General features: G+C 46.8%; 5 protein-coding genes across 5 annotated transcripts; 3 read left to right on the top strand and 2 right to left on the bottom strand.

The window, feature by feature from the left end:
- Window positions 1-376: 376 nt before the first annotated feature.
- Window positions 377-3,396, bottom strand: LACBIDRAFT_186401 (sulfate permease; the record flags this gene model as incomplete). Its single annotated transcript, XM_001888823.1, has 12 exons — window positions 377-571; window positions 636-957; window positions 1,007-1,088; window positions 1,138-1,655; window positions 1,712-2,004; window positions 2,055-2,306; window positions 2,362-2,513; window positions 2,572-2,867; window positions 2,916-2,978; window positions 3,036-3,118; window positions 3,177-3,231; window positions 3,277-3,396. 11 exons carry the CDS (start codon window positions 3,394-3,396, stop codon window positions 649-651), a joined length of 2,223 nt encoding a protein of 740 aa, XP_001888858.1. The 3' UTR covers window positions 377-571; window positions 636-648.
- Window positions 3,397-6,468: 3,072 nt separating this feature from the next.
- LACBIDRAFT_313370 (uncharacterized protein) lies at window positions 6,469-7,367 on the bottom strand (the record flags this gene model as incomplete). Its single annotated transcript, XM_001888822.1, has 3 exons — window positions 6,469-6,528; window positions 6,586-6,908; window positions 6,965-7,367. 3 exons carry the CDS (start codon window positions 7,365-7,367, stop codon window positions 6,469-6,471), a joined length of 786 nt encoding a protein of 261 aa, XP_001888857.1.
- A 359-nt stretch (window positions 7,368-7,726) lies between these two features.
- LACBIDRAFT_313369 (uncharacterized protein) lies at window positions 7,727-8,610 on the top strand (the record flags this gene model as incomplete). Its single annotated transcript, XM_001888864.1, has 2 exons — window positions 7,727-7,993; window positions 8,044-8,610. 2 exons carry the CDS (start codon window positions 7,727-7,729, stop codon window positions 8,608-8,610), a joined length of 834 nt encoding a protein of 277 aa, XP_001888899.1.
- A 1,183-nt stretch (window positions 8,611-9,793) lies between these two features.
- LACBIDRAFT_313368 (uncharacterized protein) lies at window positions 9,794-10,713 on the top strand (the record flags this gene model as incomplete). The annotated part of the gene is made up of 2 exons (XM_001888863.1): window positions 9,794-10,057; window positions 10,108-10,713. 2 exons carry the CDS (start codon window positions 9,794-9,796, stop codon window positions 10,711-10,713), a joined length of 870 nt encoding a protein of 289 aa, XP_001888898.1.
- A 787-nt stretch (window positions 10,714-11,500) lies between these two features.
- On the top strand, window positions 11,501-13,484 carry LACBIDRAFT_334128 (uncharacterized protein; the record flags this gene model as incomplete). Its single annotated transcript, XM_001888862.1, has 8 exons — window positions 11,501-11,657; window positions 11,707-12,018; window positions 12,077-12,308; window positions 12,376-12,523; window positions 12,575-12,634; window positions 12,745-12,919; window positions 13,024-13,381; window positions 13,418-13,484. 8 exons carry the CDS (start codon window positions 11,501-11,503, stop codon window positions 13,482-13,484), a joined length of 1,509 nt encoding a protein of 502 aa, XP_001888897.1.
- Window positions 13,485-25,610: the final 12,126 nt, after the last annotated feature.

Genomic DNA, 25,610 nt, shown 5'->3' with positions numbered 1-25,610 from the left:
AGAGTGCATGGGTTCAAGCGAGCCTGATGGTGCGCTGACGTCGGGAATCGAGAAAATTCTATATCGACATCTGTTCGATGTGATGCTTCGTTGAGGCGGGCCTGACGAAGGCGAAGGCTTGCCATTCAAATTCAAAATACCCCGCGAATTGAATCAGAATTTCCAGGGTTATTTTGGGTATGAACACCTTTCATCACGACCCCGTCAGGTTGGTCGACATCCTTTCACTTCATATGTCAAGAATGTGCCAGGCTGTTTGGGAGTAAACACGGGTATCAAACAAAAAAGATGAACCCAAATACACGACTCTCTCAGCGGTCAAAAGTGGCCGTTGCACCCCTGAACTGCCCTTGAGCTTGGTGGAAATGGAATTACTCGGAATAAAAATTCGTGGACACTCAATTTTGATAAGAAGAACAAGGTTAGAGTCCGTTGAACGATGCCGAGTCCCATGGCATTCCGTCCCATTAGATCTCGAGCATTGTGACTGAAGCTTTGAATGGTGGGATTTGTATATCGGACATCAATGAGCTGCCGATTCAGCTTCACTGACAGCGCTGCAAAAGAGACGCTAGAATTTAAGTTGAAGCAGCTCTCAGTCGAAAACAACGACAATTACACAAATACAATCATACCAGGCGCCGCTGATTAAGTTAAGGGTGTTGCATGCCTCGCCGCGCTCTCCGCTGCACGAACTGCTGCTCCAAGATCAAGGTGGAAAAATGGGGTATCCAATGGCACCACCGGCTCCAATTCCACAGTTCCCGACTGACGTTTTTTCCCATCCCCCGTCGCCTCCAAATCATCTTTACTAGACTGGCTTGAGAGTCGGCTTTTGTGGTATGGAATAACGGGGGCGACTTCCGGCGTAGCCCAAGGATTTGGAATACCTAATCCAAACCCACCCGCCACGAGCGCGCGTCTAATCCAAGGTGACATGATAGGTGCGAAGTGGAACTTGGGTAAGGTCGTTAGTTTTGCGAATGGGAGCTAGAGTGGGACGGACCTCTATGGGGTGATCTGCCCACTTTTCAACTTCGGTGCGGACATCGATGAGCACTTGGACGGCAGTAGTATCTATGTGAGATCTGCAACAAGGTCAGGAAAATGGTACAATGAAGTGAATCAGGATCATACACTGCAGAAAAGTCGAAGACTACGGCGTGTAGAATGGGTTTTTTCAAATTTGCCCTCTGTTCGCTCTCGTAATCGCCTGGACGCCTGGGACCTGGATCATTCCAAGGACGGTCACCAAGTTTGACGTTAGACATGTCCTTCCCACGTCTGAGGTTCGCCTTGACGTAGTCCACAATTGCAGTGTAGACGATGTGAGAGTTAGGGTATACATAGCTCTCCTCGAATTTATAAATGAGCACTCCAGGCGAAGGAGCTTCGACCTTGACGTATGGGTTCGTGATACCGTCTTTGGTGAGCGGCAAATATACGTCTCGATCAACAGTTGACCCAGAAGAAGGCCGGACGGCGGCTTTTCCAAGGAATGCCCCTCGAGGGCGCGCGACGCGAAGTAAGAGCAACGCGAGGGAAGCTGAAATGGACGTGTAAATTCCGTTTTCAATGGATGAGAAGATGGTGACGAGGACCGCCGCTACCCAAATGCAGAACTCCAGCGGTGATACGCGCCAGTAGGAATAAACCTGAAATCACGAGAATGAGTAAGTGTCTTGAGCCTGAGATGATGATCAAGTCCGACCTGTGCAGGAGAAGCTACAAGATCAGCGACCGCGTGAATGATGATAGCGGACAAGGCTGCAGTTGGAATCCAAAAGAACGCAGAGGTAAGGCCATACAAAGCAACGATGACGACGATGGCGGTGTATACACCAGCCAACGGCGTACGAACACCCGACTTGGACTTGAGCGCGGAGCGAGAGAAAGACCCAGTCGCTGGATAAGCGCCAAAGCAAGATCCAATCGTATTTGTAACACCGATCGCAATCAGCTCTTGGTTTGGATTGATTTTGTAACCATTTATCCGCCCGAAAGCTGTGGAGATAAATGAGCGCTTTTCCCATAAGGCACCACGACCTCCTCACATTTCGAGATGGCGATGTGCTCCAAGAAGAGAATGATCGTCGCGACGGGAAGCTTGGGTCCTAATGCTGAAATGAGTTTGCGAGTGATGGTTGGCTGCTTCACCGCTTTGAAGCCAGAAGGAACTGTCAATAAGATCTTGATGGGATAATTCCCATGCACTTTTCTGTGCCGGCAGTACAGCCAAGCGGCCAGCGTCAAGATAAGCATCACGAAAGCGTTCCGAAACACACTGATGAAGAAGAAAATGCGCGCTGGAAATACGTCAAGTTGTCAGCGCGGTGGATGTAGTGCGCCGGGAAGGCATACCGCGATGTGGGAACCGCCGTTCGAGCTTGAGACAGGTGTAGCGGATGGCATATAGCGCGACTAAACCGGTCAGTCCCCAGGCTGCATCAAGCTTCGTGCGAGGTAGTCCCTTGAGAGTGTTGATGATAACTCGGTACGTAGCTGCACGAGTACTTGTTTCATCAAAAGCTGTCAAATAAAAATAGCGTGAAAGTAGAATATTTTGCTCACTCGAACCCGGTGATACCCATCAGACCAGGAACTTGGCCAGCAGCAATGTTGATCGCGGAACCAGTCATGAAGCCACTGACAGCGGGCGCGGAGATAAATTCAACGAGCCAACCGAGTCTGAGGAGGCCAATTCCCAAGACAATGAATCCGCAAATGAAGGCCAGCGCTGTGGCGATTTCCGGCCCTGTGAATTTCTCACTCGCATGGTGGGTCTGTACATCTTTAATGACTTGAGCCACAGTGAGAGACATGACGGCGACCGGCCCGATCGAGACATCTTTCGAAGTGGCGAAGAACTATTCGGAGCAGTCAGGAGATGGTAAGAGAAAGAAGAGCAAACGTACACAGTATATGAGAACACCAACGAACGAGGAGTATAGGCCATATTGAGGAGGCAGGGTTGCGAGCTGACGAGGCGGCGATGAGAAGGGTATAATGCGTGCTGGTATGCACATATCACGTACTTGGGCATACGACATTCCCTGCGGTACGACAACTATACCCACCGTCAACCCCGCTATCAAGTCACCAGTAAGCCATCCTAAATCTGTGGACAGAATACGGGCGTGAAAGCGAAGCCAGGAAGAACGTGGAGAAGGACAAACTGTAGCGAGTAATCCAACCAAGGATTGGAAACAAGCTCAAGAGGTAACCTTTGACCTATGGCTGATTAGCAAACAGAATCAAATGGGGTGGTATACATACACGTTTAGTAGGGTTCGAGAACAACGGCCTGAGCCACTCCGTAACGGAAACTACAGCGACGGTCTCCTCTGGGTAGTCGATGATTCGCTTCCCTAAGCGCTTGACTGAGGAAAGAGACATAGCTGCTGTAAGGGAAACACAATGCGGGTTTGATTGCTTCTCGCGGGTAGCTTTTGTGGAGGGGAACTTGCGGCATCACTGATGGATAAATTTAGAGCAAAAGCATTCCCTGAATGCAATGCTCGACGAGCTGTTGCTAATTTCAGAAAATGGCGGAACTTGCCGCCGCTCCGACTCCAAAGGCCATACCGTGTACCTCCGTGCTATGCGAGTTCTTGGGAGAAGGAAAAAATGCAAGGGGGTTTCGGAAAGTAGAATAAAACTTCTGGGGGCGTTCTATCTCTGGTTTCGCTTGAGGTGGGCTCCGAATAACACGCGTATAGATTCCCAAAAATAATCGTTCAGTAGGAGAAGCAAAAAAACCCGACTGGTGAGGGGTCGAAAATATCAGTCAGTATCAGCGATGTGAGCACATTCTGTGATATCGTACCTTTATGAACAGAACCTTGACAAATCATGCCCCTTCCGATTACCATATGCGCAAATCTCACTCCCTTGCCATCACTCCTGCTCATGTGAGGGCTGCCTTCCGCTCGGTCTGGAATGCTTAGAATTGAATGAGTTGACTGATTTGATCGATTCAATGGGTGCGCTGTTTTCGCGGATCTATAATCTCGTAGATGCTACAGGTAGCCGAGTGAGCGAGGGATAGACCAAAAATCCATTGTAAAGGCTCACTCGTCCCGTGGAGTGAAGAGTGCAAGATCTTGGCCAACAAGAGGCGTCTGCGCGTGGCGAGACTATTCCAGACTCAGGAAGCTTTGTGAGCTAGGCCGTCATCGTTTGAGTTAACATGCTGACGGCAGACTCAAAGGCAGGAGGTGATTGCGTCCTTAAGACTACAGGCCGTGGGGGAGTCGCGTGGAGTGATAGACTGTTACATGACCAGGTGACGGCTGTGACATCACGTGAGCGCTAGTTGCCGTCACCTGGCAATGGCATCACCTCTTTTGCACCTCTTTCACGGCTGTGATACTTAACCTGAAGGTCCTGATCAACGGTTTCGTCACGGTAGGCGGACCAAGTTTTACAAATTTGAGGACTTGAAGCTTGCAGGAGCGACGATCAATTGTTTATATTGAAATAAAATATTGAGCGGGTTCTTGAACTAGCTGCCTCCCCAGATGAAAATCCTGAGCCTGCAGGAGAAGTTAATCAGAACCAGTCCTAGAACAGTCCTGCTGTGCCCCGATGTCGCTTCAAAGATCAACTTGATACCTGATCGTAAGTATCATACAGGAGACTGAGTGAGAGCAAAGTGAGCGCTCTGAGAAATTAGGACTTTCAAACCTGTGACTTCTGACTCTGAAAGAATACGAACATAGTTCACCTTCGTTCGTTTCATATCCTCCATTCTCCCAACGCAACGATTGAACGGGTATATTGACAGAAAGTCATGGTGAAGGACGTCTTCAAGTTGGGTTCATATTTCAGATTTAGTTGGAAAGAACCAAGATCAATCCGGCACGGCGGAATCGCTGGGATGGACCTTGAAGGTTATTCAAATCGAAAAAGCGCGCGTAGACGGTAGCAATAGCAATATCCTTAAAGAGAAGCCGAAGCGGGGACGGATCCGTAGCGCATTGGTAGCGCACTGTCTGTTGGCCAGTGCCAGACTCGGAGGAGCGTGACTGAATACTGAGTCCTCCTACGTCCGCAAGTTCAAACCACTACCAATCCTCCAGCATATATTTTTACGGCATTTTGACCCCTCTATCACAACCGTAGAACGCCATGGGCATCGGTTTCTTTGAACTTGCGATTTTTGCCTTAGAAGTTAGTTTCGCACGAAACCGCCTGTTGGTTGCTTCAAAAGTATCAATAAATCATGTCATGAGTGAGAAATACGGCCTCACCATCTGCTCGTGCCATCCCAGACTCATATCATGATCTAAGTACTAACTATCCTCACTAGTGCTATGATTCGTAGGACGGTGAAAAAGAATGGACACATTGGGAATTGAACCCAACACCTCTCGCAGATTACCATAGATTTCGCTGGTGCTAAGCGAGCGTGATAACCAACTACACCATGTGCCCTTATTTATTTTCGTTGCAAGATGTTACATGATACAAAAGGGCTTACAGGTCTGCATAGACGCGACAACAAATTTACCAAGCTAGTTGTTGGGACACTGGCTATGTCATACACGCGGTTATGTGCTGGCTCCCCCTTGCCTCTTCGATTTCCCCGTCAGTTGCGAGGGCCTGAGCAAACGTTCCAGCCTCTACAAGGGAGCTGTATAGGTTGTTGACTCGTTCTTCTTTGTTTTGTCACAATTCCCATAGAAGGAGTCTTATTTTATGAGGTAATCCAATCAAATTTCGGCTACTACGCGATGGGTAGTTCAGCTTCCGGGATCTACACACCACGAAAACGGGGTTTAGGTCGCTCATGGTATCATAACCTAGGCTCTACAGACTTGACGTTTTGAGGTTTTCGAAGGCGCGTCAAGTGGCGCGATGCACCCCATTTTGTCATGGCAGAAATTTAAAAGAGGCTCCGTCCCTTCTCAATTTCAAAATTAGTGTTACGACCATTGATAAAAACGCGAGGAGGGTCGCACCTCTCTCTCAATTTCTTCTGAGATGAGCCGCAAGTTATCCGTCCTGTTGATAATATCTCGAATTCCGCTGATAACCTCTTGCCCAGTTGGCCATCCATGCACGAGAGAAAATCAGTAGTGTTCGGATACAACGGCGGCAGTCTTTGGGTCGAAACAAAAGTTTGAAAAGACGTTAATCAACATCACTATGTCATGAGGATTCGACGAACCAAGCATATCCTTCCGGCAAAACGCCAGCCTTCCTGACTTCAACATGAATAGTCTGGTGTAATGGAGGTATCTCGCAGAGTGATTGGAGTCTTGGAGATTGGGTTACGGGATGATCTTTGAGGTTCAGTCGCCATGTCCAAAGAGTTTACTGTAGCGGTGAAACGTTGGCTCGCTTGGAGTCACACTATTGGAAGGGTTGCAGAGCAAGCAGAATCGATGTTGCGTGAGTTATCTGTACAAAAATAAAATAGACATGTTGCAACGATTGCGGGGTCCTCCACTCAAATTCTTTGACTCAAAGAGAGTAAAAGATTTCGACCTCAACTCTCCGAACGTGGTTCACCCATCCGGGATACTGGAAAAAAAGACCGGTAAGCTTCTCGAAATTCAGCGTTAAAAGGCGAAGACTTGCCCTCGCCCTCGCAATCACAGCAATTTTATCGCCAGGCTGAAGTAACCGCACGAACCCCCTACCATCGCCACTCCCAGTCTCTCCCCAAGAGTTCACCGTCCAGTCCTCCACGTCCGTCCAAACAACCTCGTGGAAGGCTTCTTTCGCCGAAGCACGTATATTACTCTGCAAATGCCATACTTTCGAAGTGTCAGGATTTAAATCATCCTGGTGAGTCGCGGGTACCGATAAATTTGAAGATTCTGGGCGATGGACCAAAAATGGTTGTTCTTCGCCCCGCCATATCGCAGCCTCAAACCACGTCCACGATCCCTCATAGTTACCTATACAGATATAGATTAGGTACCACCAGGGTAATGAGTATCGCTGAAATCCAGACCTACTAATCCATCATCGCCTCCCCATCCTTGATCATGGCTCCAAATCCTGAACACCACCTTCCTCACCTTCCGCACCACTTTGAGATTGGAGTCACTCCATTCAGGTATAGGTCGGTCAGTTACGAGGTAGAATTGATACGCATCGTTGAGCACGCCACCCGAGCCGCTCGTCGAGTTGATTGTGATAGGTGGATTGGCCTCTCTGCAAGACGCAAGTCGTGGCCAATATTGAGCATAGTCAACGATGAGGTCCGCCAGCTCAACTGGAACAAAGTTCATCATTGTTTGTTGGACATGCAACACCTCGTTCTCTGAAGAAGGATGGTACTGGTCAGGGTGAAGTTCTGTTTCGGATTCGTCATTGTAATAATTCTTGACCAAGTTTGAGTATCCGGCTCCCATAGCTGTGAACTGTAATCAGTCATGCAGAGACTGGGAGAAGCGTGAAGAAGCATCGCACAGATTTTGTTATCCTAATGCACGAAGGGCCGCTACGTCAGTAGACTGTAGTGGTAGAGGACACTGGCAAAAGCAATCGTAACGCAACAAGTCAAACAATGTATCACGTGTAATCACCCTTCTACGCCGACTTCTGCCGCCGTAAACGCCTCATGGGAGACGAGCACGAGTCATGACAGGCTAGAACCGAAGCCTCGACTCATTTAAGATGAGGCTTGTGAAAGGTCAACAACCCCATCGATTACCCTCCCCACTACCCAGTTCGAGGAAAACAAAGCCCTGACCCCTCACGGTGGCAGACCATGCAGAAACATTTCAAACTATCACGAAGTACACTCCGGGAGTTGTTAGCTGCAAAGGAACGGGATCGAATTTCTTTGCAGACCGACCTCATGCAGGCGATGTCAATAATGAACCAACTCTCTTCCCCACTCAACGATCCGAATGTAGTCGAGAGCAGGCGTCGAGCAGCTGTGAAAACAGTGAGAATTTTAGAGAAAGAAGGGCTTCCCTGCGCCATTTTCGGAAGCATGGCGTGCAAGTTGTACGGTAATGAACGGGGTCCCTACGTATGTCTCAATTTCGGTCTTTTGAACCTCATGGTGACTGATAATCACAGGACGTTGATATTCTGGTCCTCCCACCTCCATCCCGGCACGATGTGACACTGAGTGATATAAAAAATATCATCATCGCCGCTTCGCCTGAAGAATTCGGATATCTCGGGCCATCGTCAAATGACATTGACGCCCGTCGTCCTTTGTATTTTCAAGCGAAGATCAGAATCGATGTTGTGCTGCCAGGCATGATGAATTTGCCGGCGCTCCTTCCAGCGCAGATTAAATGGACGACTGGGTCCGAAAGCACACGCTTACCAGTACTCCCGTTTGATCTTTTATTGTTCCAGAAACTTCAGGCATGGGATGACCACCGTAATGCGCGAGGCGGAAAGTTTAGCCACCGAATCTCAAATGATGTCAAGGATATACAGTGGATGTTACGCGAGGGCGTGCCAAAGTATATGAAAGATTGGAAAGTCGTTGGACACGACAAATGGAACAACAGGTCGTTATTCTCGGAGGGATTTGAAAGATTGACGAAAGAGAGGGTGACAGCGTTTTGTGCAGATTATTGGTATGATAAGCCCCTGTGGAGGGCGATAGGCTTTCGAACTTCGCGGGTATGAAAAATGATCAAGGGACCCTTCGCACATGTATGTCCTTTGTTCGATTACTTCCGCATCCATTCATATTCGAATTTCAATAGAACCTCAAGAGGGTACTTTGCACATGTCTGAATAGGTGCTCGTTTCATTTTGTTTCTTAGCGATGATAGTTACAATTGATTGATATATCGACGTGCTGCATACATTCTTATGTAGGATCCACTCAAGCGATGTACATATAACATATCTACTCTTTGGACTATAATAACCCTGTACAATTTATGCCCTTGTCCGAGCTGCGTACAACTTCACATTCTAAACGCACGGATAGTAGTTGCGGAAGTTTCCTGGAAGGAAGGTCATCAACTTACGACTTCATAAAAGCTTTCCCACACTCAATATGCCGCGAAATTTAGCTCAGCATCGGGAATCTGCGTGACAAGATATCTTCAAGGTGTCCCAAGAGTCTGGCTCCTGGCCGCCATGATAAATGATGAATTGTAACGTGTGCAACATCGCGAATGGGGTGGTAGTTATTGCGCTGATTAGCCCTCCGGTGTCGCCAGGCTCTTCAACTTTCGATATAATATAATATAAGTTTTAAATAGGTTGGGCTAGCTCAAGCACTCACTCATAACGGGAGTGTGAAATTGCTTGCAGCACTGAGAATAACTTTTGCCACCTCAGTTCCCGCGCCTCCTCGGATGTCTATATCAGGATCTTCCAGTGTCTTGAGGTAAGGAACAGCGCTGCTATGCAATAGCGTTGGAATATAAGTGTTGTATATGTCGAAACTGAGGGAACGGACTCGGAGGTGTGTCATTGTAATAATTTCTGACCAAGCTTGAGCCTTATCGGGCTCCCATAGCTGTAATCAGCAATCAGTCATGAGGGAACCGGGAGAAGAATGAAGAAGGGTCACACAGATTCTGCTATCCTGATGCACAAAGGGATTCCGCTACGTCACTTGGAAAAGCAACTTTCGCATGGCAATGAACCATCAATGCATCACGTGTTACAGTAATCACGCTTTTACGCCGACCGCCGTGAACGCCTCATGACAAACGACAGCTACTTAGAACCGAAGCCTCGAGCTCATTTAAGATGAGGCTCGTGAACAACGTCAACAAAACACACCCATGGATTACCCTCCCCACTGCCCAGTTCGAAAAAATAAAGCCCTAACCCCTCACGGTGGCAGACCATGCCACTAAGTGCCAACCAACGGGCCGAAGCCAATCAAATCATAGCCGCAATGAAGCAGTATCCAACCTCTCCCCTCCCCGGCCTCATGAGGGGGATCTCAATAGTGGATCAAATCTTTTCCCCGTTCAACGATCCGAAAGAAATTGAGAACAGGCGTCGAGCAGCTGTGAAGACAATGAGGATTTTAGAGAAAGAAGGGCTTCCCTGTGCCATTTTCGGAAGCATGGCGTGCAAGTTGTACGGTAATGAACGGGGTCCCCACGTATGTCTTGATTTCGGTTTTTTCAACCTCATTGTGATTGATACTTACAGGACGTTGATATTCTGGTCCTCCCACCTCCATCCCGGCACGATTTGACACTGAATGATATAAAAAATATCATTATCGCCGCTTCGCCTGAAGAATTCGGATTTTTAGGGCCGTCGTCAAACCGCACTGACACCCGTCCTCTGTATCTTCAGGCAAAGATCAGAATCGATATTGCGCTACCGGGCATGATGAATTTGCCGGCACTCTCTCCAGCGCAGATTACATGGATGACTGGGACCGGAAGCACACCCTTACCAGTACTCCCTTTTGATCTTTTATTGTTCCAGAAACTTCAGGCATGGGATGACCACCGTAATGCACCAGACGGAAAGTTTAGCCGCCGAGTCTCACAGGATGTCGATGATATACTGTGGATGTTGCGCGAGGGGGTGCATCAGGAAAACTCCAACCGTGTGGCTGGTCTGGAGCCAGACCGGCCAGACGCTTCCAGACCATCAGAATATGAGTGGCGACATACAGTGTTTTGCACTGCCGTCTGCACAACGAAGTCTCGAAAAACATATTTGTATGTATTAGGGGGTTTCACAGTAGGCCAACTTAGGTCCCAACTTTCATTCCAACTTGTGGGCCAACTTCAACAAAGTTGAAAGGGAAGTTGGCCAACTTTACCGTGAAACACCTTGAACTGCAGAAAACATGAACTTGGGCTGATTTGGGCTCGGAAGGGATTCCGAATGCAGATTTCTGCCTATTTTGGACACGTGGGAAGTTGCGAGGTGAAGTTGGGCACCAAGTTGGGATCAAAGTTGGCTGCAAATCGGCGTCGGGACCACGATTTGCATCCCAACTTGATGAAGTTGGTCAAACTTTGTCCTTCCAACTTGGCAAAAGTTGCTCACCAAGTTGGGGATTAAGTTGGGACCTAAGTTGGCCTACTGTGAAACCCCCTATTGTGCCGTGACCTCCACAAATCGGGAAGTAACACGCCGCTGACCATTTCCTCATGCTGCGCAATCACACGGCTGTCAAAAACCATTCTTCATCGATAGCGTCCTCCTCTCCATTCACCTCTGCGTCTTGGCTGTGTCTGCTACCATGTCCTCGTCCATCTCGCACCCCCTGCATTTCTTGTTCTCCGTGGACGAAGTCTGAGCTACTTTGAGGATGCGCTACCCGCTCAGGGCGCAAAGCTGAATTTTGTGGGGCCTTGTAAGTTGTTCATTCAGTACGCCGTAATCTTCTCAGCAACATATTCAGTAGGCTATGATCTCTTCCAATTTGAGAATGCCGAACTCCACTGACCTCATCTGCAGGGGAATTGAATACGGAGCATACCAACGGTGTTTCAACAACTTTTCGCACCGTCTGCAAATACTGTCTTCAAATCTTGTATAAAAGGTGAGTATTCTTTTGAAAGATTTCTCAGTGCCCATTATGTTGAACCGCTCTCTCTCAGACCAATTCCTTCAACCACCCTTCACTCAGCCTACTATCAGCGAGCCTCGCGAAACCCAGCATGTCAACACCGATACCGCCATTGGAGATGTGCGAAGGCCGTCGGCAGGCTGGCTCAGGAATCCTGCCTGGATTGGTACGCTCATCAGATGTTACTACAAGATAATTCTCATTCCTCGATGCAGACGGCGGTGTGAATCCACCTAAATATTATTTTTCGCATGAAGAGATTGATGCAGCGTGCCGCGCCTCTGGAGTAGAACCACCTCCTCGATACACTCAACCTGAGATTCCAGTTGCCCCATCTCAGCCGATCACAACAGCTGGTCCATGTCCTATCCGTCCTTTCTTTCAAATCATGCTAATAAACTTGACAGGAGTACCTCTTGCTACCCAGTATGATATACTTTCCTCAAGGGTTTCTCCGACGCCAGTCCCAGCAAATAACCATTACCGTGCAGCAGGACCATTGGGAAATACTGTCGGAAATGAACCTTGTGTGCCTGGTACATGTATTCATTGACTCTTACAGTCTTTATCTCATTTGTATCTCAGCTGTGCCTCTACCTGATGGGCATCTCATCAACGTAACACACACGTACACCTCAATGGAACTGACTACTGGTTCCTCCCAAAATGGGAAACCTGCTGCTCCAAAGAAGAAGGCAACGACATTGCTTGGGAATATCGCTCTTGAAGGCATTACACGTGTAGACTTTATCAAGGCATTCCTCTCCATTCACAACCTTCACACCCAGTTTGCCCCCGGTGTCCACTCTGGTCCTCCGTTCAAGCTCTCATGGACCAGCTCTATGATTATTTACTATCATTTATATCCTGATCAAGTTCTGCAGTGGCGGGAAAGGCAATGCGCCGACCTTCTTGACAGACAAAAGCTTCAGCCTCGCCCTGGCAGCCATTTACAAGAAGGATAAGAAGAAGATCCAGATCACTCTTGAGTTTGACACAGACATGATGTCAGGCTATCGAATTCAACATCTGGTGTGTTTGTTTTTGCTGCATCAATGTTCTTATGCTCATGTCGACATATAGGCTCCTTCATTGAATGTGCCTGCGAATGATGGTGAGGACGAGCTTCTTTATGGCACCAGGGTAAGCTTTCTCTTTCCAGGCCTTCAATTTGACAACTTCGATGCCTGTAGATTCCACAACTCGCCCAATTCAACAATGCTGAGCAAATTAATGGATGATTCATCTTGGAGATCAAGAAATGGTGGCCATGTGCTTCTCATCAAGGAGAGCATGGTGAACCAGGCCATTGTTTTATCACAGTCTCGGGAGGACATCTGTGGCTCAACCCCCTCCGTCTTAAGATGTGGGCTGCTGCTATGGTACATCTAAGTCTTATAACATACATCCAAAGCCTAAATATCTTTTGTAGGCATCCGGCGACGTTACAAAGCATGAACTGCCATGCACTGAGGCCTTTGATGGTCCACGCGATGGACAGATTTCTTCCATCTGAGCATGTGGCCGCTCAGGTGCAAGCACAGTGCCGACGGTCTCTGCTCCAGGCAACAATGACATGATGACACTTGTCATGGCGTCTCTCATTCCCGTCCTCGGTGGCTTATCTCATAAACGATCCCGTTCTGAATCCCCAGGCCGATATTCGCCTCCCCTTCCCAAGCGCTCTCGTTTTGAGTTCCAGACACCCATTTGCAACCAGCCCAACGTCCTAACCCCAAAGTGCCCTTGCCGTGAATTCCAGACACCAAGGCCACTGGAGTTTCATCAACCTCCTGCCTCCCCCGTCTCCGTCCCAGCTCCTGGTTTTGAGCTGCGAGTGTGCCTTCGAGAGTTCGCTGAGCTTGAGGCTGTCGACATGACGCCATTTGAGTGTGGTCATCTTATGAAACTAAAACTTTTTTGTAGGAAATGGCAGGCTACGTATGAACAGAAGCTTTTTTCTGGTAACTACACTACTTATGAGCTTCAGTAAACTACTTTGCTACTGGTTTATCTCGTCAGAAAATGAATAACCACAGTTTGCTATCCATCCAATTGCCATCTCGTCTGTTATTGCTAACCTGGCTTGATGAATCAACCAAGGCCGGCCCTCAGGTGCCAAAGCTTGAGCTTCATGATGTCGCAGCCAGGCTTTGATACTGTGGAAAGCCTCTTCAATTGGGTTGTAGTCAGGGGAGTATGGTGGTTAGTGTTTGAAAGTCTGGTTAGGTTAGGTTATTGGGTGCCCAGGGGCTCTAACCGAGACCGAGACCGGTTAGGGTTCGTTCCCAGACCCAAAATAACCTAACTGGACCGAAGATAACCGATGAAAACCAGTTAGTTGCAGTTACTAACCAGTTAGGACCGAAAAAATAGAAAATCGATTAAAACGGCGTATATTTCTCATATTCCTTGCAGTAAACATTATTGCCATGCATCGTAGCTTTAAAACAAGCCCAAGAACGCTAAATTCGGTGAAGAATTGACAATTTTATAATAATATTCTTGAAAGCCTACTATTTTAGCCAATAATTTAGAGATTTGACCATAACTCTGTCAGATTTTTAGCGTTTCTCATGCTTTTAGATGCGTTTTGAAGGGGTATAATAGGGTCGGTTGTAACCGGTCATAACCGGTTTTTTAACGGTTAGTTAACTGCAAAATAACCGGTTATTTCATTTCCAGAATTGACTAACCACTAACTGCGGTCCGGTTTTTTTGCGGTTAGGTCCGGTCTGGTCTTGGTTATTTTCCAGTTAATTAACCTAACTTCCAAGCACTAATGGTGGTAGATAGATAAGTTTTGCGCCTGTAATTGAATCAGGCACAAAGGGCAAATAAACGTGTTGATAAACATACCACATTCAACTTCGATAAGGTGCCGGATGTCCTCATATTGGTGAATCACACAGTTATCCATGATAACCACACTTTGGGGACCAGGGTATGGATTTAATTTCGGAGCCTACAACAAAAATGAGTTGTGAAGCTGGTGACAGTATAACATAGAAAGTCTTACAACTTGTTCGTTTAAAAATGTAAGGAAACACTCTTTATTCACTGAACCCTCGAAGATATCAAGAGCAATCATACCCTCGCAAGTGAGAGCAGGTAAGACTGAATACCGCTGACCACGAACAAAGGCAGATCGGCAAACACATGCTCTACCCATTGCAGCCCAACCCATGGTACGCTGGTTTGTGTGATCATCCATGCTCGCTTCATCCAACCAAACACAATATTTGGCTGGAATATCAGCATATGCGGCCTGCCATGTTGCACGCAACAGTTCATTCCTTTCTAACACTTCATTCGCTACATGCTTGCATGTCATTGACAGCCGATGAAGTGCACAGGAGAGGGTTGAAATAGAAACAAAGACATCTCGCCTATTCAGAAGTTCATCTTGAATTTCGTCTAGGTAGATCTTTGGCCGCACGTCAATCAAAGACGATATATAATTCATATCCCCCATGTTTAAAGAACGGTTGGCACCATGCGGCCCGTGTGTCGATGGATCTCTGAGAGTGTTGTAGTCACGGTGGTAAGAGAGGATGACATAGACTGTCCGGACACTACATCCAACAAGGCCAGCAATCTCCGGCACTGAGAGATGTTGCTCATCATGCCAGACAATGATCCGCACGCGCATCTCGTCCGATACCTGAGGCGCCATGAGAGTTGGGTTTGAGAGACTCAAAAATCCCATTGCGCTCAGATCTGGTCCTGATGCGTGACAATCTAGCAGGGTCTGTCACGAACATACAAAACCAAACATGTTTTCTCAAGACTTCGTTGTGCAGACGGCAGTGCAAAACACTGTAATACCCTCCCGATGCCACAAAACTTTATTGTCTCATAATTACATTCTGACTTCAGAACGGCATTTGTGGGAGAATAAACAGATCTGGCAATAGGTGATCAGACAGGTCAGACCGTTCAGAAGTTTTCTTCCACATCAATTTTTAGCAGCAGCAGGCAATAGAACAGTTGTTACAAGAGTGCTCGGATTACAGAGATGTGGTTCTACTACATGACTCATAAAAGATGAAGAATGGTAGGTAATGCTATACATGAATCAATGGAGATGAGGGTCCCCTGTTCAGTTTCAGGGGGGAGCAGTCCGTCGTCATGGTCTTCGCATCGTCATTGTCGTCCGCCATCGTAGTCCGTCGTCGCCGCCACCACGTCCCGTTGTCATCGTCCGTCCGTCTCCATCGTCATCGTCGTTTCGCGTCGTGATTACCAAATGTTGCAGAGGGCGAGGTGATGACGTGGAAGTGGTTAGCGGATCGTTGGGGTAGTCCGTCATCGCCACCACGTCACGTTGTCATCGTCCGTCACGTTGTCGTCGTCCGTCCGTCTTCATCGTCGTGTCGCGTCGTGATTACCAAATGTTGCAGAGGGCGAGGTGATGACGTGGAAGTGGTTAGCGGATCGTTGGGGTAGTCCGTCATCGCCGCCACGTCACATTGTCGTTGTCCGTCCGTCTCCATCGTCGTGTCGCGTCGTGATCACCAAATGTTGCAGAGGGCGAGGTGGTGACGTGGCAGTGGTTGGCGGGTCGTTGGGGTAGTCTGCTGAGCGGGTTGGGGTTATTAGAAAGGAGAAAGAGGGGGTTGGTGGAATTTACGACATGATGTGCTCACCTGGAGGGGGCCGTTGACGTGCCACGTCGTCTTCTCCACGTGTTGTCGACACGATAAGCGATTATTCAGCTGGTACCGCTGGTGACGTGGCATTGGCACGTTGCTGCCATCGTGGTTGCTGTGTGCCGAGGTGGGTGTGGGCGGTTGACAATGGTAGTGGGTGGTGGCGGCCGTGGAGAGGCTGTGGCAGGGGCAGGTCGTCGTGGAGGACGTGGACGTGTTTGTTTTGTTGCTGAGCCTCTGGCGCATGATGTCGATGTGCGGGCCTAAATGTCGTTTAGCCCATCATGGGCGCTCACGATGTGAGGCGGTGGTCATGTAGAATGGTGATGGGGATGCTGGTGGTGGGAGGATGAGAGTGTTTGTTGTGTTTGGTTACGAGTTGAACATTGAACCTCTCATCGAGGTGTCAGAGTTTCAACAGACTTGAACAAAATGAATGGGTTGTAGTTCTGGTGAGGTTCAGATTCTGAAAGAATATCAAATACTGAAAAAAACTGACTACTTCAAATTTATGATGAAAGAATGGGAAGATAATATTTATGACAGAAAACTTGCCACACCTGTCAGACGTATCAGATGCACCAGACCTTCCACACGCGAAGAGTTTTCCTGATGCTGCCAAAGTATATGAAAGATTGGAAAGTCGTTGGACACGACAAATGGAACAACAGGTTGTTATTCTCGGAGAGATTTGAAAGATTGACGAAAGAGAGGGTGGCAGCGTTTTGTGCAGGTAGGTATTGGTATGTCACACCTCAGTGGAAGGCGATAGGCTTTGCTGTTTGAATCTGGCGCATATGAAAGATACCCTTTGCACCTGTACGTCACTTTGTTCGATTATTTCCGCTTCCATACATAGCTCCATGTAAGTATAAGATATGTAGGCTTCACTCAAGCGATGTAAGATATCTACTCTTTGGACTATAACCATGTACAATTTATGCCCTTGTCCGAGCTGCGTACAAGTTCACATCAAATGCACCGATGGCTTTTTCAGTAGTTGGGGAAGTTTTCTGGAAGGAAGATCATCAAACAACTCCATAAAAGCTTCCCCACACTCAATATGCCACAAAACTTGACTCAGCATCAGGAATCCGTGTGAGAAGATATTGTCAAGGTGTCCCAAGAGTCTCCCATATTGCCAAGGCAGCACAGTAATAGAACAGATATTTCCACCTTATCAAGGGTGTTGTTTTTGGCAAAGGTTTCCCACATGGGTCACACTCTGCCCTCCATGATAAATGAAGATGGTGAATTGTAATGTGCACGATGTCCAGAATTTTGCAAAGTCTACCCACACGATGACTGGGTTCAATGCCCTGACAGAGAGGTGTTAGATTTCAGAGATCTGGATGTAATTTTTCATTGAGCTTTATTTCTCTTTTTTCAATCCTATTGCAGATATTTTTGCTCAGGTGGAGAGAACAGCAGGCTACCTTGAATGCCAACAGGACCCAATTTTATTATTTTCTTAGCTTTGTAGAATATGTAGTGTATCAAGAATGATCTCCAGATAGACATTGCTTTGAGCAAGCCAAGCCTGTTTTCTGAAAAACATACTCTTGTATGTAGGAGCATCATGGTGTGCTGTTGGTATTGTATGTTGAGTAGTACATGAGCCAATGACCTATTGAGCCTCTCTGGTGCAATGGCTAGCACATCTATTATTCAGTGCAATGGAGTACACATTATACTTACACAAGAACTGGGTTCAAGTCCCAGACAGAGGCTTGCGTGAAGTTCGTATGTTTTTTTATATTTGAGCACCAAGTGTCCATCAATACTTACAAGCTTCTGTTGCTGCATTGTCTAGCATACACATACAAGACTTTTTGGTTTGTTGTTGTCTTCAACATTATGTATAATGTTACAACTCAGTTCAAATCTCAGAACAGAGAGATGATGTAACAGCTGGATTCATTTTTGCTCAATTAGTGTTGTATGGGTTTTATATTGCATGTTTGTACTAGTCAGCAGACTCATTGATTCAAATCTTTTGTATAGGTTGGTGTTGAATTTCAAATTGATTCAGCATCAGAGTTTTTCTGCCCAGTGGAGGGCTTGTTCAGCCATAATTTACACATTTGAATATGCTTCTACTCTGTGAAGCTCTTCATTGGTCCAATGGCTAGCACACATGATGACCAGTAGCTGTAGGCTGTGGATACATGATAACTGGGTTCAATTCCCAGATGAAGAGTTGCACATCAGTTGGCCTATTTCTTTTATTCTGTAAATATTCTAGTACTACAACACATCATAACAATAGTTTTAACAGGTCTGTCAGTGTAACTATTTTAACCATTCAAGTTGTTTTGAAAATACAGAATGAACATGACAAACTAGAAGCCTTCCAAAAAATTCACTCTTCACTCTCTTTTCACCAAGTCCAATACTCAAAGATCAATTTTGATTTTTTTTCCCTCTTGATACCCTGATATTGAGATGTAGTAGTGAATTCAACAATGTATAGCAAACTTGATGGAGTGTTCACACATTTGAAAATAATGCTAGGACCATACTGCATGGGCAGCCCTCCTAAGAAATTGTTTAGGATGTTTATCCATCAGAGCTGTTGGTGCATTGGGTAGCACACACATTAAAAATCCGTCCTCGAAGTCTCGAGCATTAATGTGAGAACTGGGTTCAATTCCCAGACAGAGAAATTGGTCAAAATAAAGGATGGCTTTTTGTGTGGTTTTTGTGGGTGCTGTATTTCATTTTGTACCAATTTGTTCTTTGGATAATCTAGCCAACCAGAAAGAAGGCTATTGCTTGCTTAATTTTTATCAGATTTTGTCTGCTTGGCTGGAGGGAATTACTCAGAGGTTGGTTTATCCTTATAGAATGAAGGTTCTCTTTGGCCTAATGGTTGGTGCATGTATTGTTTAGAACATGACCTTCCAGGGTGGGCAATAGCTGGGTTCAACTCCCAGATGAGATTTGTGGAGTCATAAAAGATCATTTTATATGAACCAATGATGGTCTATTCTATTTGAAGCACCTAACCTTTTGTACAGTATAAACAGTGATGAACACCCACTTTGCACTATAATCCCCCTCCAGGAGGTATGCATGTTCAGAGCATCAACTGTTACTACTAAATATGAAATTGTACTTACCCAGTCAAGTCCTTCGTTGGTGTATCGGTAGCACACACGTACATAGATGTAGGATGAATAACTCACGACGTGCATATGCGAAGCTGGGTTCGATTCCCAGACGAAGGGTGTACGTGTTCGTCCAATTTTTAATCAAGTAGTCTAGTAATGGTAACGTTATTATAGAATTACACTGTTATTGCCTCATAACGAGTAGATCTTCGTTGGTGCAACGGTAGCACACGCGTTGCTGATTAAATTCTCCAGCTAACGAGTAGAAATTGGACGCGATAACTGGGTTCGACTCCCAGACGAAGAGTGGGCGCTTCGAAGAATCTTTGCCCAAAGAGCTTGCCAGTGATCTGACAATGATATTCGGAATTGAAAGTGTCACGATCGAGGAGAAGCAGTATCTATTATTATTATTCCAGTACGCGGGGTGCTTTTGGTGGTGATATGGTGGTGATTCTTGAAAAAGGGGTGAACTTTGTTTCCTTGTGAAGTGCTTATTGAGATTGGGATTGAGAGTTGTATGGTACGTGACATGTCGGTTTTGAGTCGTGCATAACTATTTATTTGGAGAATTCGGAGAGCTCGTAGTTCAGGTGCGTCGGTGTAACTACCTCATTGATTGCCGTTCCGTCCTCGGTCGGATGAACATCAAAAGCGAAAGAAGTCGAGGGGCGGTGCCAAGGTGGCCCACGTTTTACTGCGCCGAAGTCGTGAACGTCTCCAAAAACTAGATTTTTTTGGACAAATAAACGCTTAGATCTCTCTCGTCTAACGACGAACCTAACTCTTTGCTGTTATAGAGAAGAAATTGGTTCCGTGCAAGAAATATCAGGCACAATTTGATTCCCAAGCCAAGTCGCAAACAAGAATTTATCCGAGTTGTGTTGTTTCTCCCGATTCGCTCAATTGAAGTCGGTTTTTTCATTTCCCCACCCACCCATGACACCCGCCCGCCTCGAGGCTTCCTCTTACTTGTCTTCAATTCTATATACTTAATCATTCTACATACCAACAGAAGAAAGCGATGGCTGGTTTCCTTCGCAGAAAGAATAAACAACCCGCGACGGTGGCGGACGCAACCACGACAACGACAACGAAAACGAAAGGAGGTGGGACCCCACCGCTGTTTGCTAGATTCGCCACTACGAAGAATTCGGATGACGTTCCCAGAATCGTATCCTCGCCCATGTCGCTTGCAGCGTCGAACCGCGGTGGTGGTGGTGGTGGGTTGGAGGGGGGGAACAGACGGAGGAGTAACAGTCAAGTTGCAGGGAACGACCCGCGTGGAATCGTCGTGACAGTTCCGTCTGCGAAGCCCGCACCTTCGAGGGTACCTTCACTTCCGAGCCAGTCGACGTATTCGCTTCAGAGCAGCACACAGCGCGCAAGACCGCCTGGTCCCCCGCCTACGTATACGACGCAGCAGAGTGCTGCGCGGGCTTGGCGGAGTTCGTTGGTTGGGTTGGAGGATAAGCCGCTTCCTTCTCCGAATGGGAACGTCGTTGGAACGTCACAACCTCCTCTTTCGTCCCTGTCTTCACCAACTCCCCCGACGAGGGGTTTACCTCTACCGCCTTCATCACAAAGTCAAACTCAGCTGAACCCACCAGGATTGTCGGCGTATACCCATAATGCCAGTTCCAATGCGAGCAGTCAGACATTAGCGCCGCATGCATCTGGATCACGTTTGGATGTGAGTGACCTACGAGTTTCGTCTAGGTCGTCGAGGGAGATGGAGAAGGAGGGGAGTGGGGATGCGAGTGTGGGTGAGCTGGCTCCCGAATTTGCTATGTTTCAGGTGAGCTTTCGTCGTCGTTTTGCCGCCTTTTCCGTCCCCGTACCTCTTCCCCGTTGGTACCTCTGTTGTGGCTTCTGGGCTGATCATGGGTCATGACGCCACCCTAGATCGTGCTTGAGTTCTAGGTTAATCTTCCCCTTTATGTCCCTCGTATCAGTTCCCCCATCCGTCTGTTCATCCAGATTCACTTCACTCCGTGAAAATCTCGCCCTTTTATTTTCATAGGCGGCGATTGGCAGGTTCCGCTCGTTCTGTTGATTGGCAGTGCTTTCTTCCGACGTCTTTACTCCGTTTCAGCGCTCGTCTCCTTCCCCCCTTTCGTTTCGGTCACTAACGATACCATAATCTACAGGAATACACCGCTATCAATCCAAGTCCGCAATCGTCCCTCAACGCTCGAGGTGCTCAGCAGCAGGCTCAACAAGATGGGAAGTATACTCGACAGGAACCTTCGAACCAGCGGTCGAACGAACTACTATCCCGATCAACACCGAACCCCATCGAACGTGACCCACTATCACGATCGACTCCGAACTCAACGCCGAGATCGAACGAACCATGGTCATTAGCAGCTCCGGTGACGGTGAGTAGGCAAACTTTATCTTCATCCTTCCATCGTAAACTCAACCTTGTGATCTTATGTTTTAGGCTAGCCGTGAAGGCCAAGATTAATGTGTTTCTTCGCCGCTTGCGAAGTCGCACCCCATGCAACTTATGCGAGGTGGAAGGGAGTGAATGATGTCGAGGAGCACAGGGGACTTGAAGACGCCCGATTAAGGGATTGGTCAGTACATAAATATCTTAGAATCCCCCAGAAACTGACACATTTCCGACCTGAGATGGCGGTCGTCATTCTTAAAGTGCGTTACAAATTACTCGTCGAAGTTTCTGTCCTCCATTACTCATACCCCACAATACCATCCACAGCAACACTAATCAATTATTCAACTGATCGCGGTTCGCCGCATAGCGTTCTTACAGTAACAAATAGTACAATAACACAGAACAAGTCTTCTTCCAAGCTCCTGTGAATATGCTCGCCGACGAGGTCCCAAGGTGATTTCAAATATCTTCTGAGTGTAAATGTAATCATGGCAATTTGGACTTCTACCACAAACGAAATGTTTCGGTGTCCCCCGCAATAGATATATATTGAAAATGAGGACTGCATCTTACAAGAGTGAGGTTAGCTCTAAATATCTATATAGTGTAGTGTCGAGAAAGAATTGGGAGTCCTTGTAGGTATTTACGTCGAAGGCTCGACTATTATGTAAGCCGCCGCAAAACTGGATCGGCCGGATTTTGGAAGCCAGGGATTTCTCCAAAGCCTCGGAAACCCTGGGGGTTTCCGTAGAAAGGGGGCTTCTCAATAGTTTTATCCTATAAAGAGTACCGAAAATTTCTACTGTTGACAAATACTTTCTCTCTGAGCTTATTTGTTTTGACTTCTTTTGATTAGCAACACTGGTATGCGTAAATAGACTCCTGCACTGCCCTCAGGGTTTGCGATAACATAAATGTGAGCGAGATACACTGCTTTCTCAGAGCGACAACTGTTCATCCCATGTCGACATCTAATACCAACTCCTTTAACAATCATCATAGCACCGCTATCAGCTCGAATAATGTTTATTCTTTGACAGATAACCGAAGTGAGTGTTTCTGAACTCGGAGCAAATTCAATCATCAATGAGCGATGCCATTAGACGTCATAAACCATACTACAATTCACGGCGCCATCGTCAACCGCACCACCGTTAATTGTGGTGCGTAAAGCATTCTATACGTTGGATACCGTAATCTGCTGATCCCAACTTTCTGTGAAGCACAGGGCTTGGAGATTCTGGGAGACCTCGTGGTTGTGAGTGCCTCCTTCGATTCAAAGGAGCGTAAGGCAGCAGCGCCCTGCCTACCAGGGACGCGAGAGGTATTACTGGATCGTATTTACGAGTGGGGAGACTCTCGTGATGACAGGGCGGTATTCTGGCTTCATGGTCCCGCTGGTTCAGGAAAGACCTCGATCGCAAGGACCGTCGCAGAGAAGTACGCGAAGGAAAACAGGCTCGTGGGCAGTTTCTTCTTTTCCAGAGACCATCCAGACTGTAGGTCCGTTGATGGCGTCATTGCGACAATCGCGTACCAACATGCGACTTCCCATCCTGTGATAAAGAAGCGAGTTCAGAAAGTTCTCGGCGACGACCCCTCTATCATTGAAAAACTCCCTAAAGTACAATTCGAGAAGCTCATAATTGATCCAGTACGCCCTCGTGCTGTCGACGAATTTATCTTTGGAATCATGGAAAATGCTTTCAAACTCCAGAATGCTTTCTTTTCGTGGATTGGCTTTCCGAGAATCCAAATCCGCCCCCTCCGACTGATAATTGGCCCTCTCCATTCCCATCCCTTATGTCTGAATTTGCGTAACGACTTCTGGCTTTTCCGTTTATGCTGTGTTGCCGCCTTAGTAACCTGCATCGCATCGCACTCATTTATTTCTCGCTTAGTCTTGTTCATCGTCCTTGCAACCCTCATTGTCACTCCAATTATTCAGAACATTGTTCGAGCCAACCTTGAATCATTTCTCCTCCCTTGCGGCCCGCCCATGATCATCGTCATTGACGCGTTAGACGAGTGTATTATCAACTCTGTTGATCATCTCATCGAGATTATCACTCACGAATATCGGGATTCGCCTCCACCAATCCGATTTTTGTTAACAAGTCGACCAGAGGAAAATATCCGGGCGACATTCAGACTTCACCCAGAGAGAACTTGCTTTACTGATCTGCTAGACTTTGAGGCATACAATGATATCCGACAATTCTTCGAAAAAGAATTCAAGGCTTTAAATATCAAACTATCAGATTACCTGACGAATGTAAAGAAACCGTGGCCATCCCCGGAAGACATCGAATCTCTCGTCAAAAATTCGGAAGGCCTGTTTATTTACGCTTCCACTCTTGTCATGTTCGTCGGTGAGATGGGGCCAAAGGATCCTATACTCGTAACTCAAAAATTGGAGTACAAGGTTCCTATACTGCCAGCAGAGAAGTTGAAAAGTGCGATGATGCAGCATAATGGCCTTGATGGGCTTTACCTCCAGGTTTTATCGGATGCACCATATTCTGCTAACCCAGACTTCATGCGCATCTTGGGTGCACTCTGCCTCATGCAAACTCAACCTTCTATAATGAATCTTTCCATGTTCCTACGGCTTAAAGACTCGGACCACCTTCGTCAATTGCTGATGGGTTGCAAATCAATTCTTTGCATCCCAGAATCAAACTCTGGAATAATCACCTTTTTTCATGCATCACTACATGACTTTTTGACCAAAAGAGATCGTTCTCTGCACTTCTACATTGATTCCATCATGCAACATCTCTCCCTGTTGGATGACTGCTTCCAGGAGTTCCATATTGAGAGGAAGTTGTATGAATTTTCTATCGATGGCTATCCCTGGGGTAACTGGCATAATCACCTCCTTGCTCTTAATCAGATTTGCGAGCAGAGACACTGCAGCAATCTAGTGGATCTGTTGAAGGGATTTTTCAAAGAGCACTATGAAACTGTCTTTTTATCTGGCATACATCGCTTTCATGATTCAAACGGCCAGTGGCCCTTGGCGTGGGGTGAGATATTTGCAAACTCATTTGAAGGAAACTTGGATCTACTTCATAGACAATTATTGCTCTTGGAAGGTGCAGTAAAAGTGTGTATCCATTCTTTGTCCTTCTGTGACCCAATTGAAAATATTAAATATTCGACATCAAGGAACTACCTTTACAAAAGGGATGCCTTCGAAAAATTGTCACTAATGTGTTGACTGGGATATACAAGCATAGTAAGTCATTACATGCCTGGTCCAATCTATCTTGTCAACTCAATCTCTCATTTTAGGATACCCTGTGGTCCTTAATAACATTTGCCAGACGCGTAGAATATCTGTAGCATATGAGGAACTCAGTGAAGGTCCCGAGCATGACCCAACTTGGACTCTGACTGTATATGGTAAGACCTCTTATTCACATACAATCCTAATTAGTAACCTCCCCGGTTGCAGTGGATGAGATCAAGTGTGGTCAAGGGACTGGAAAAACCAAGTACACTGCAAAAGTAGCAGCAGCTAAGGCAGCTTTGGAGTGCCTTGGCTGGCTCTGACAAGGTTGCACATGCAGCAAGATGGCATTGGATGGTTCAGCAACTTTTATTTACTAAAATAACCTCATAGCCACCTAGCTTCGGACATATGTATATGGAAAATGTCTCCAAAACTTGAATTTTATGCACAACAGTTTGTGTCCTTCAACCAGCTTTGTTGCTAAATAGTTGGCAAAAAGAGTTTGTAAAATCATCATGATTCGAGCCCAAAGGCATGAAACTCATAGCAAAACTGACTGACAGTATCATGGATGTTTCTGCCAAATTTTCATGTGGGGGGTATCAGGACTTTTACCTTATTTTTATTTATTTAGGATACTACATGTGCATAAATATTCATATACACAAGGTCCATGATTGTGGTGGCAATCCATAACTTCCGTATGTTGCCTGCA

This window comes from Laccaria bicolor, genomic scaffold (assembly GCF_000143565.1).
Source record: "Laccaria bicolor S238N-H82 LACBIscaffold_59 genomic scaffold, whole genome shotgun sequence".
In the NCBI taxonomy this organism is placed as follows: Eukaryota; Fungi; Basidiomycota; class Agaricomycetes; order Agaricales; family Hydnangiaceae; genus Laccaria; species Laccaria bicolor.
The sequence above is the reverse complement of the archived record's forward strand: the minus strand, read 5'-3'. Positions and strand labels throughout refer to the sequence as shown.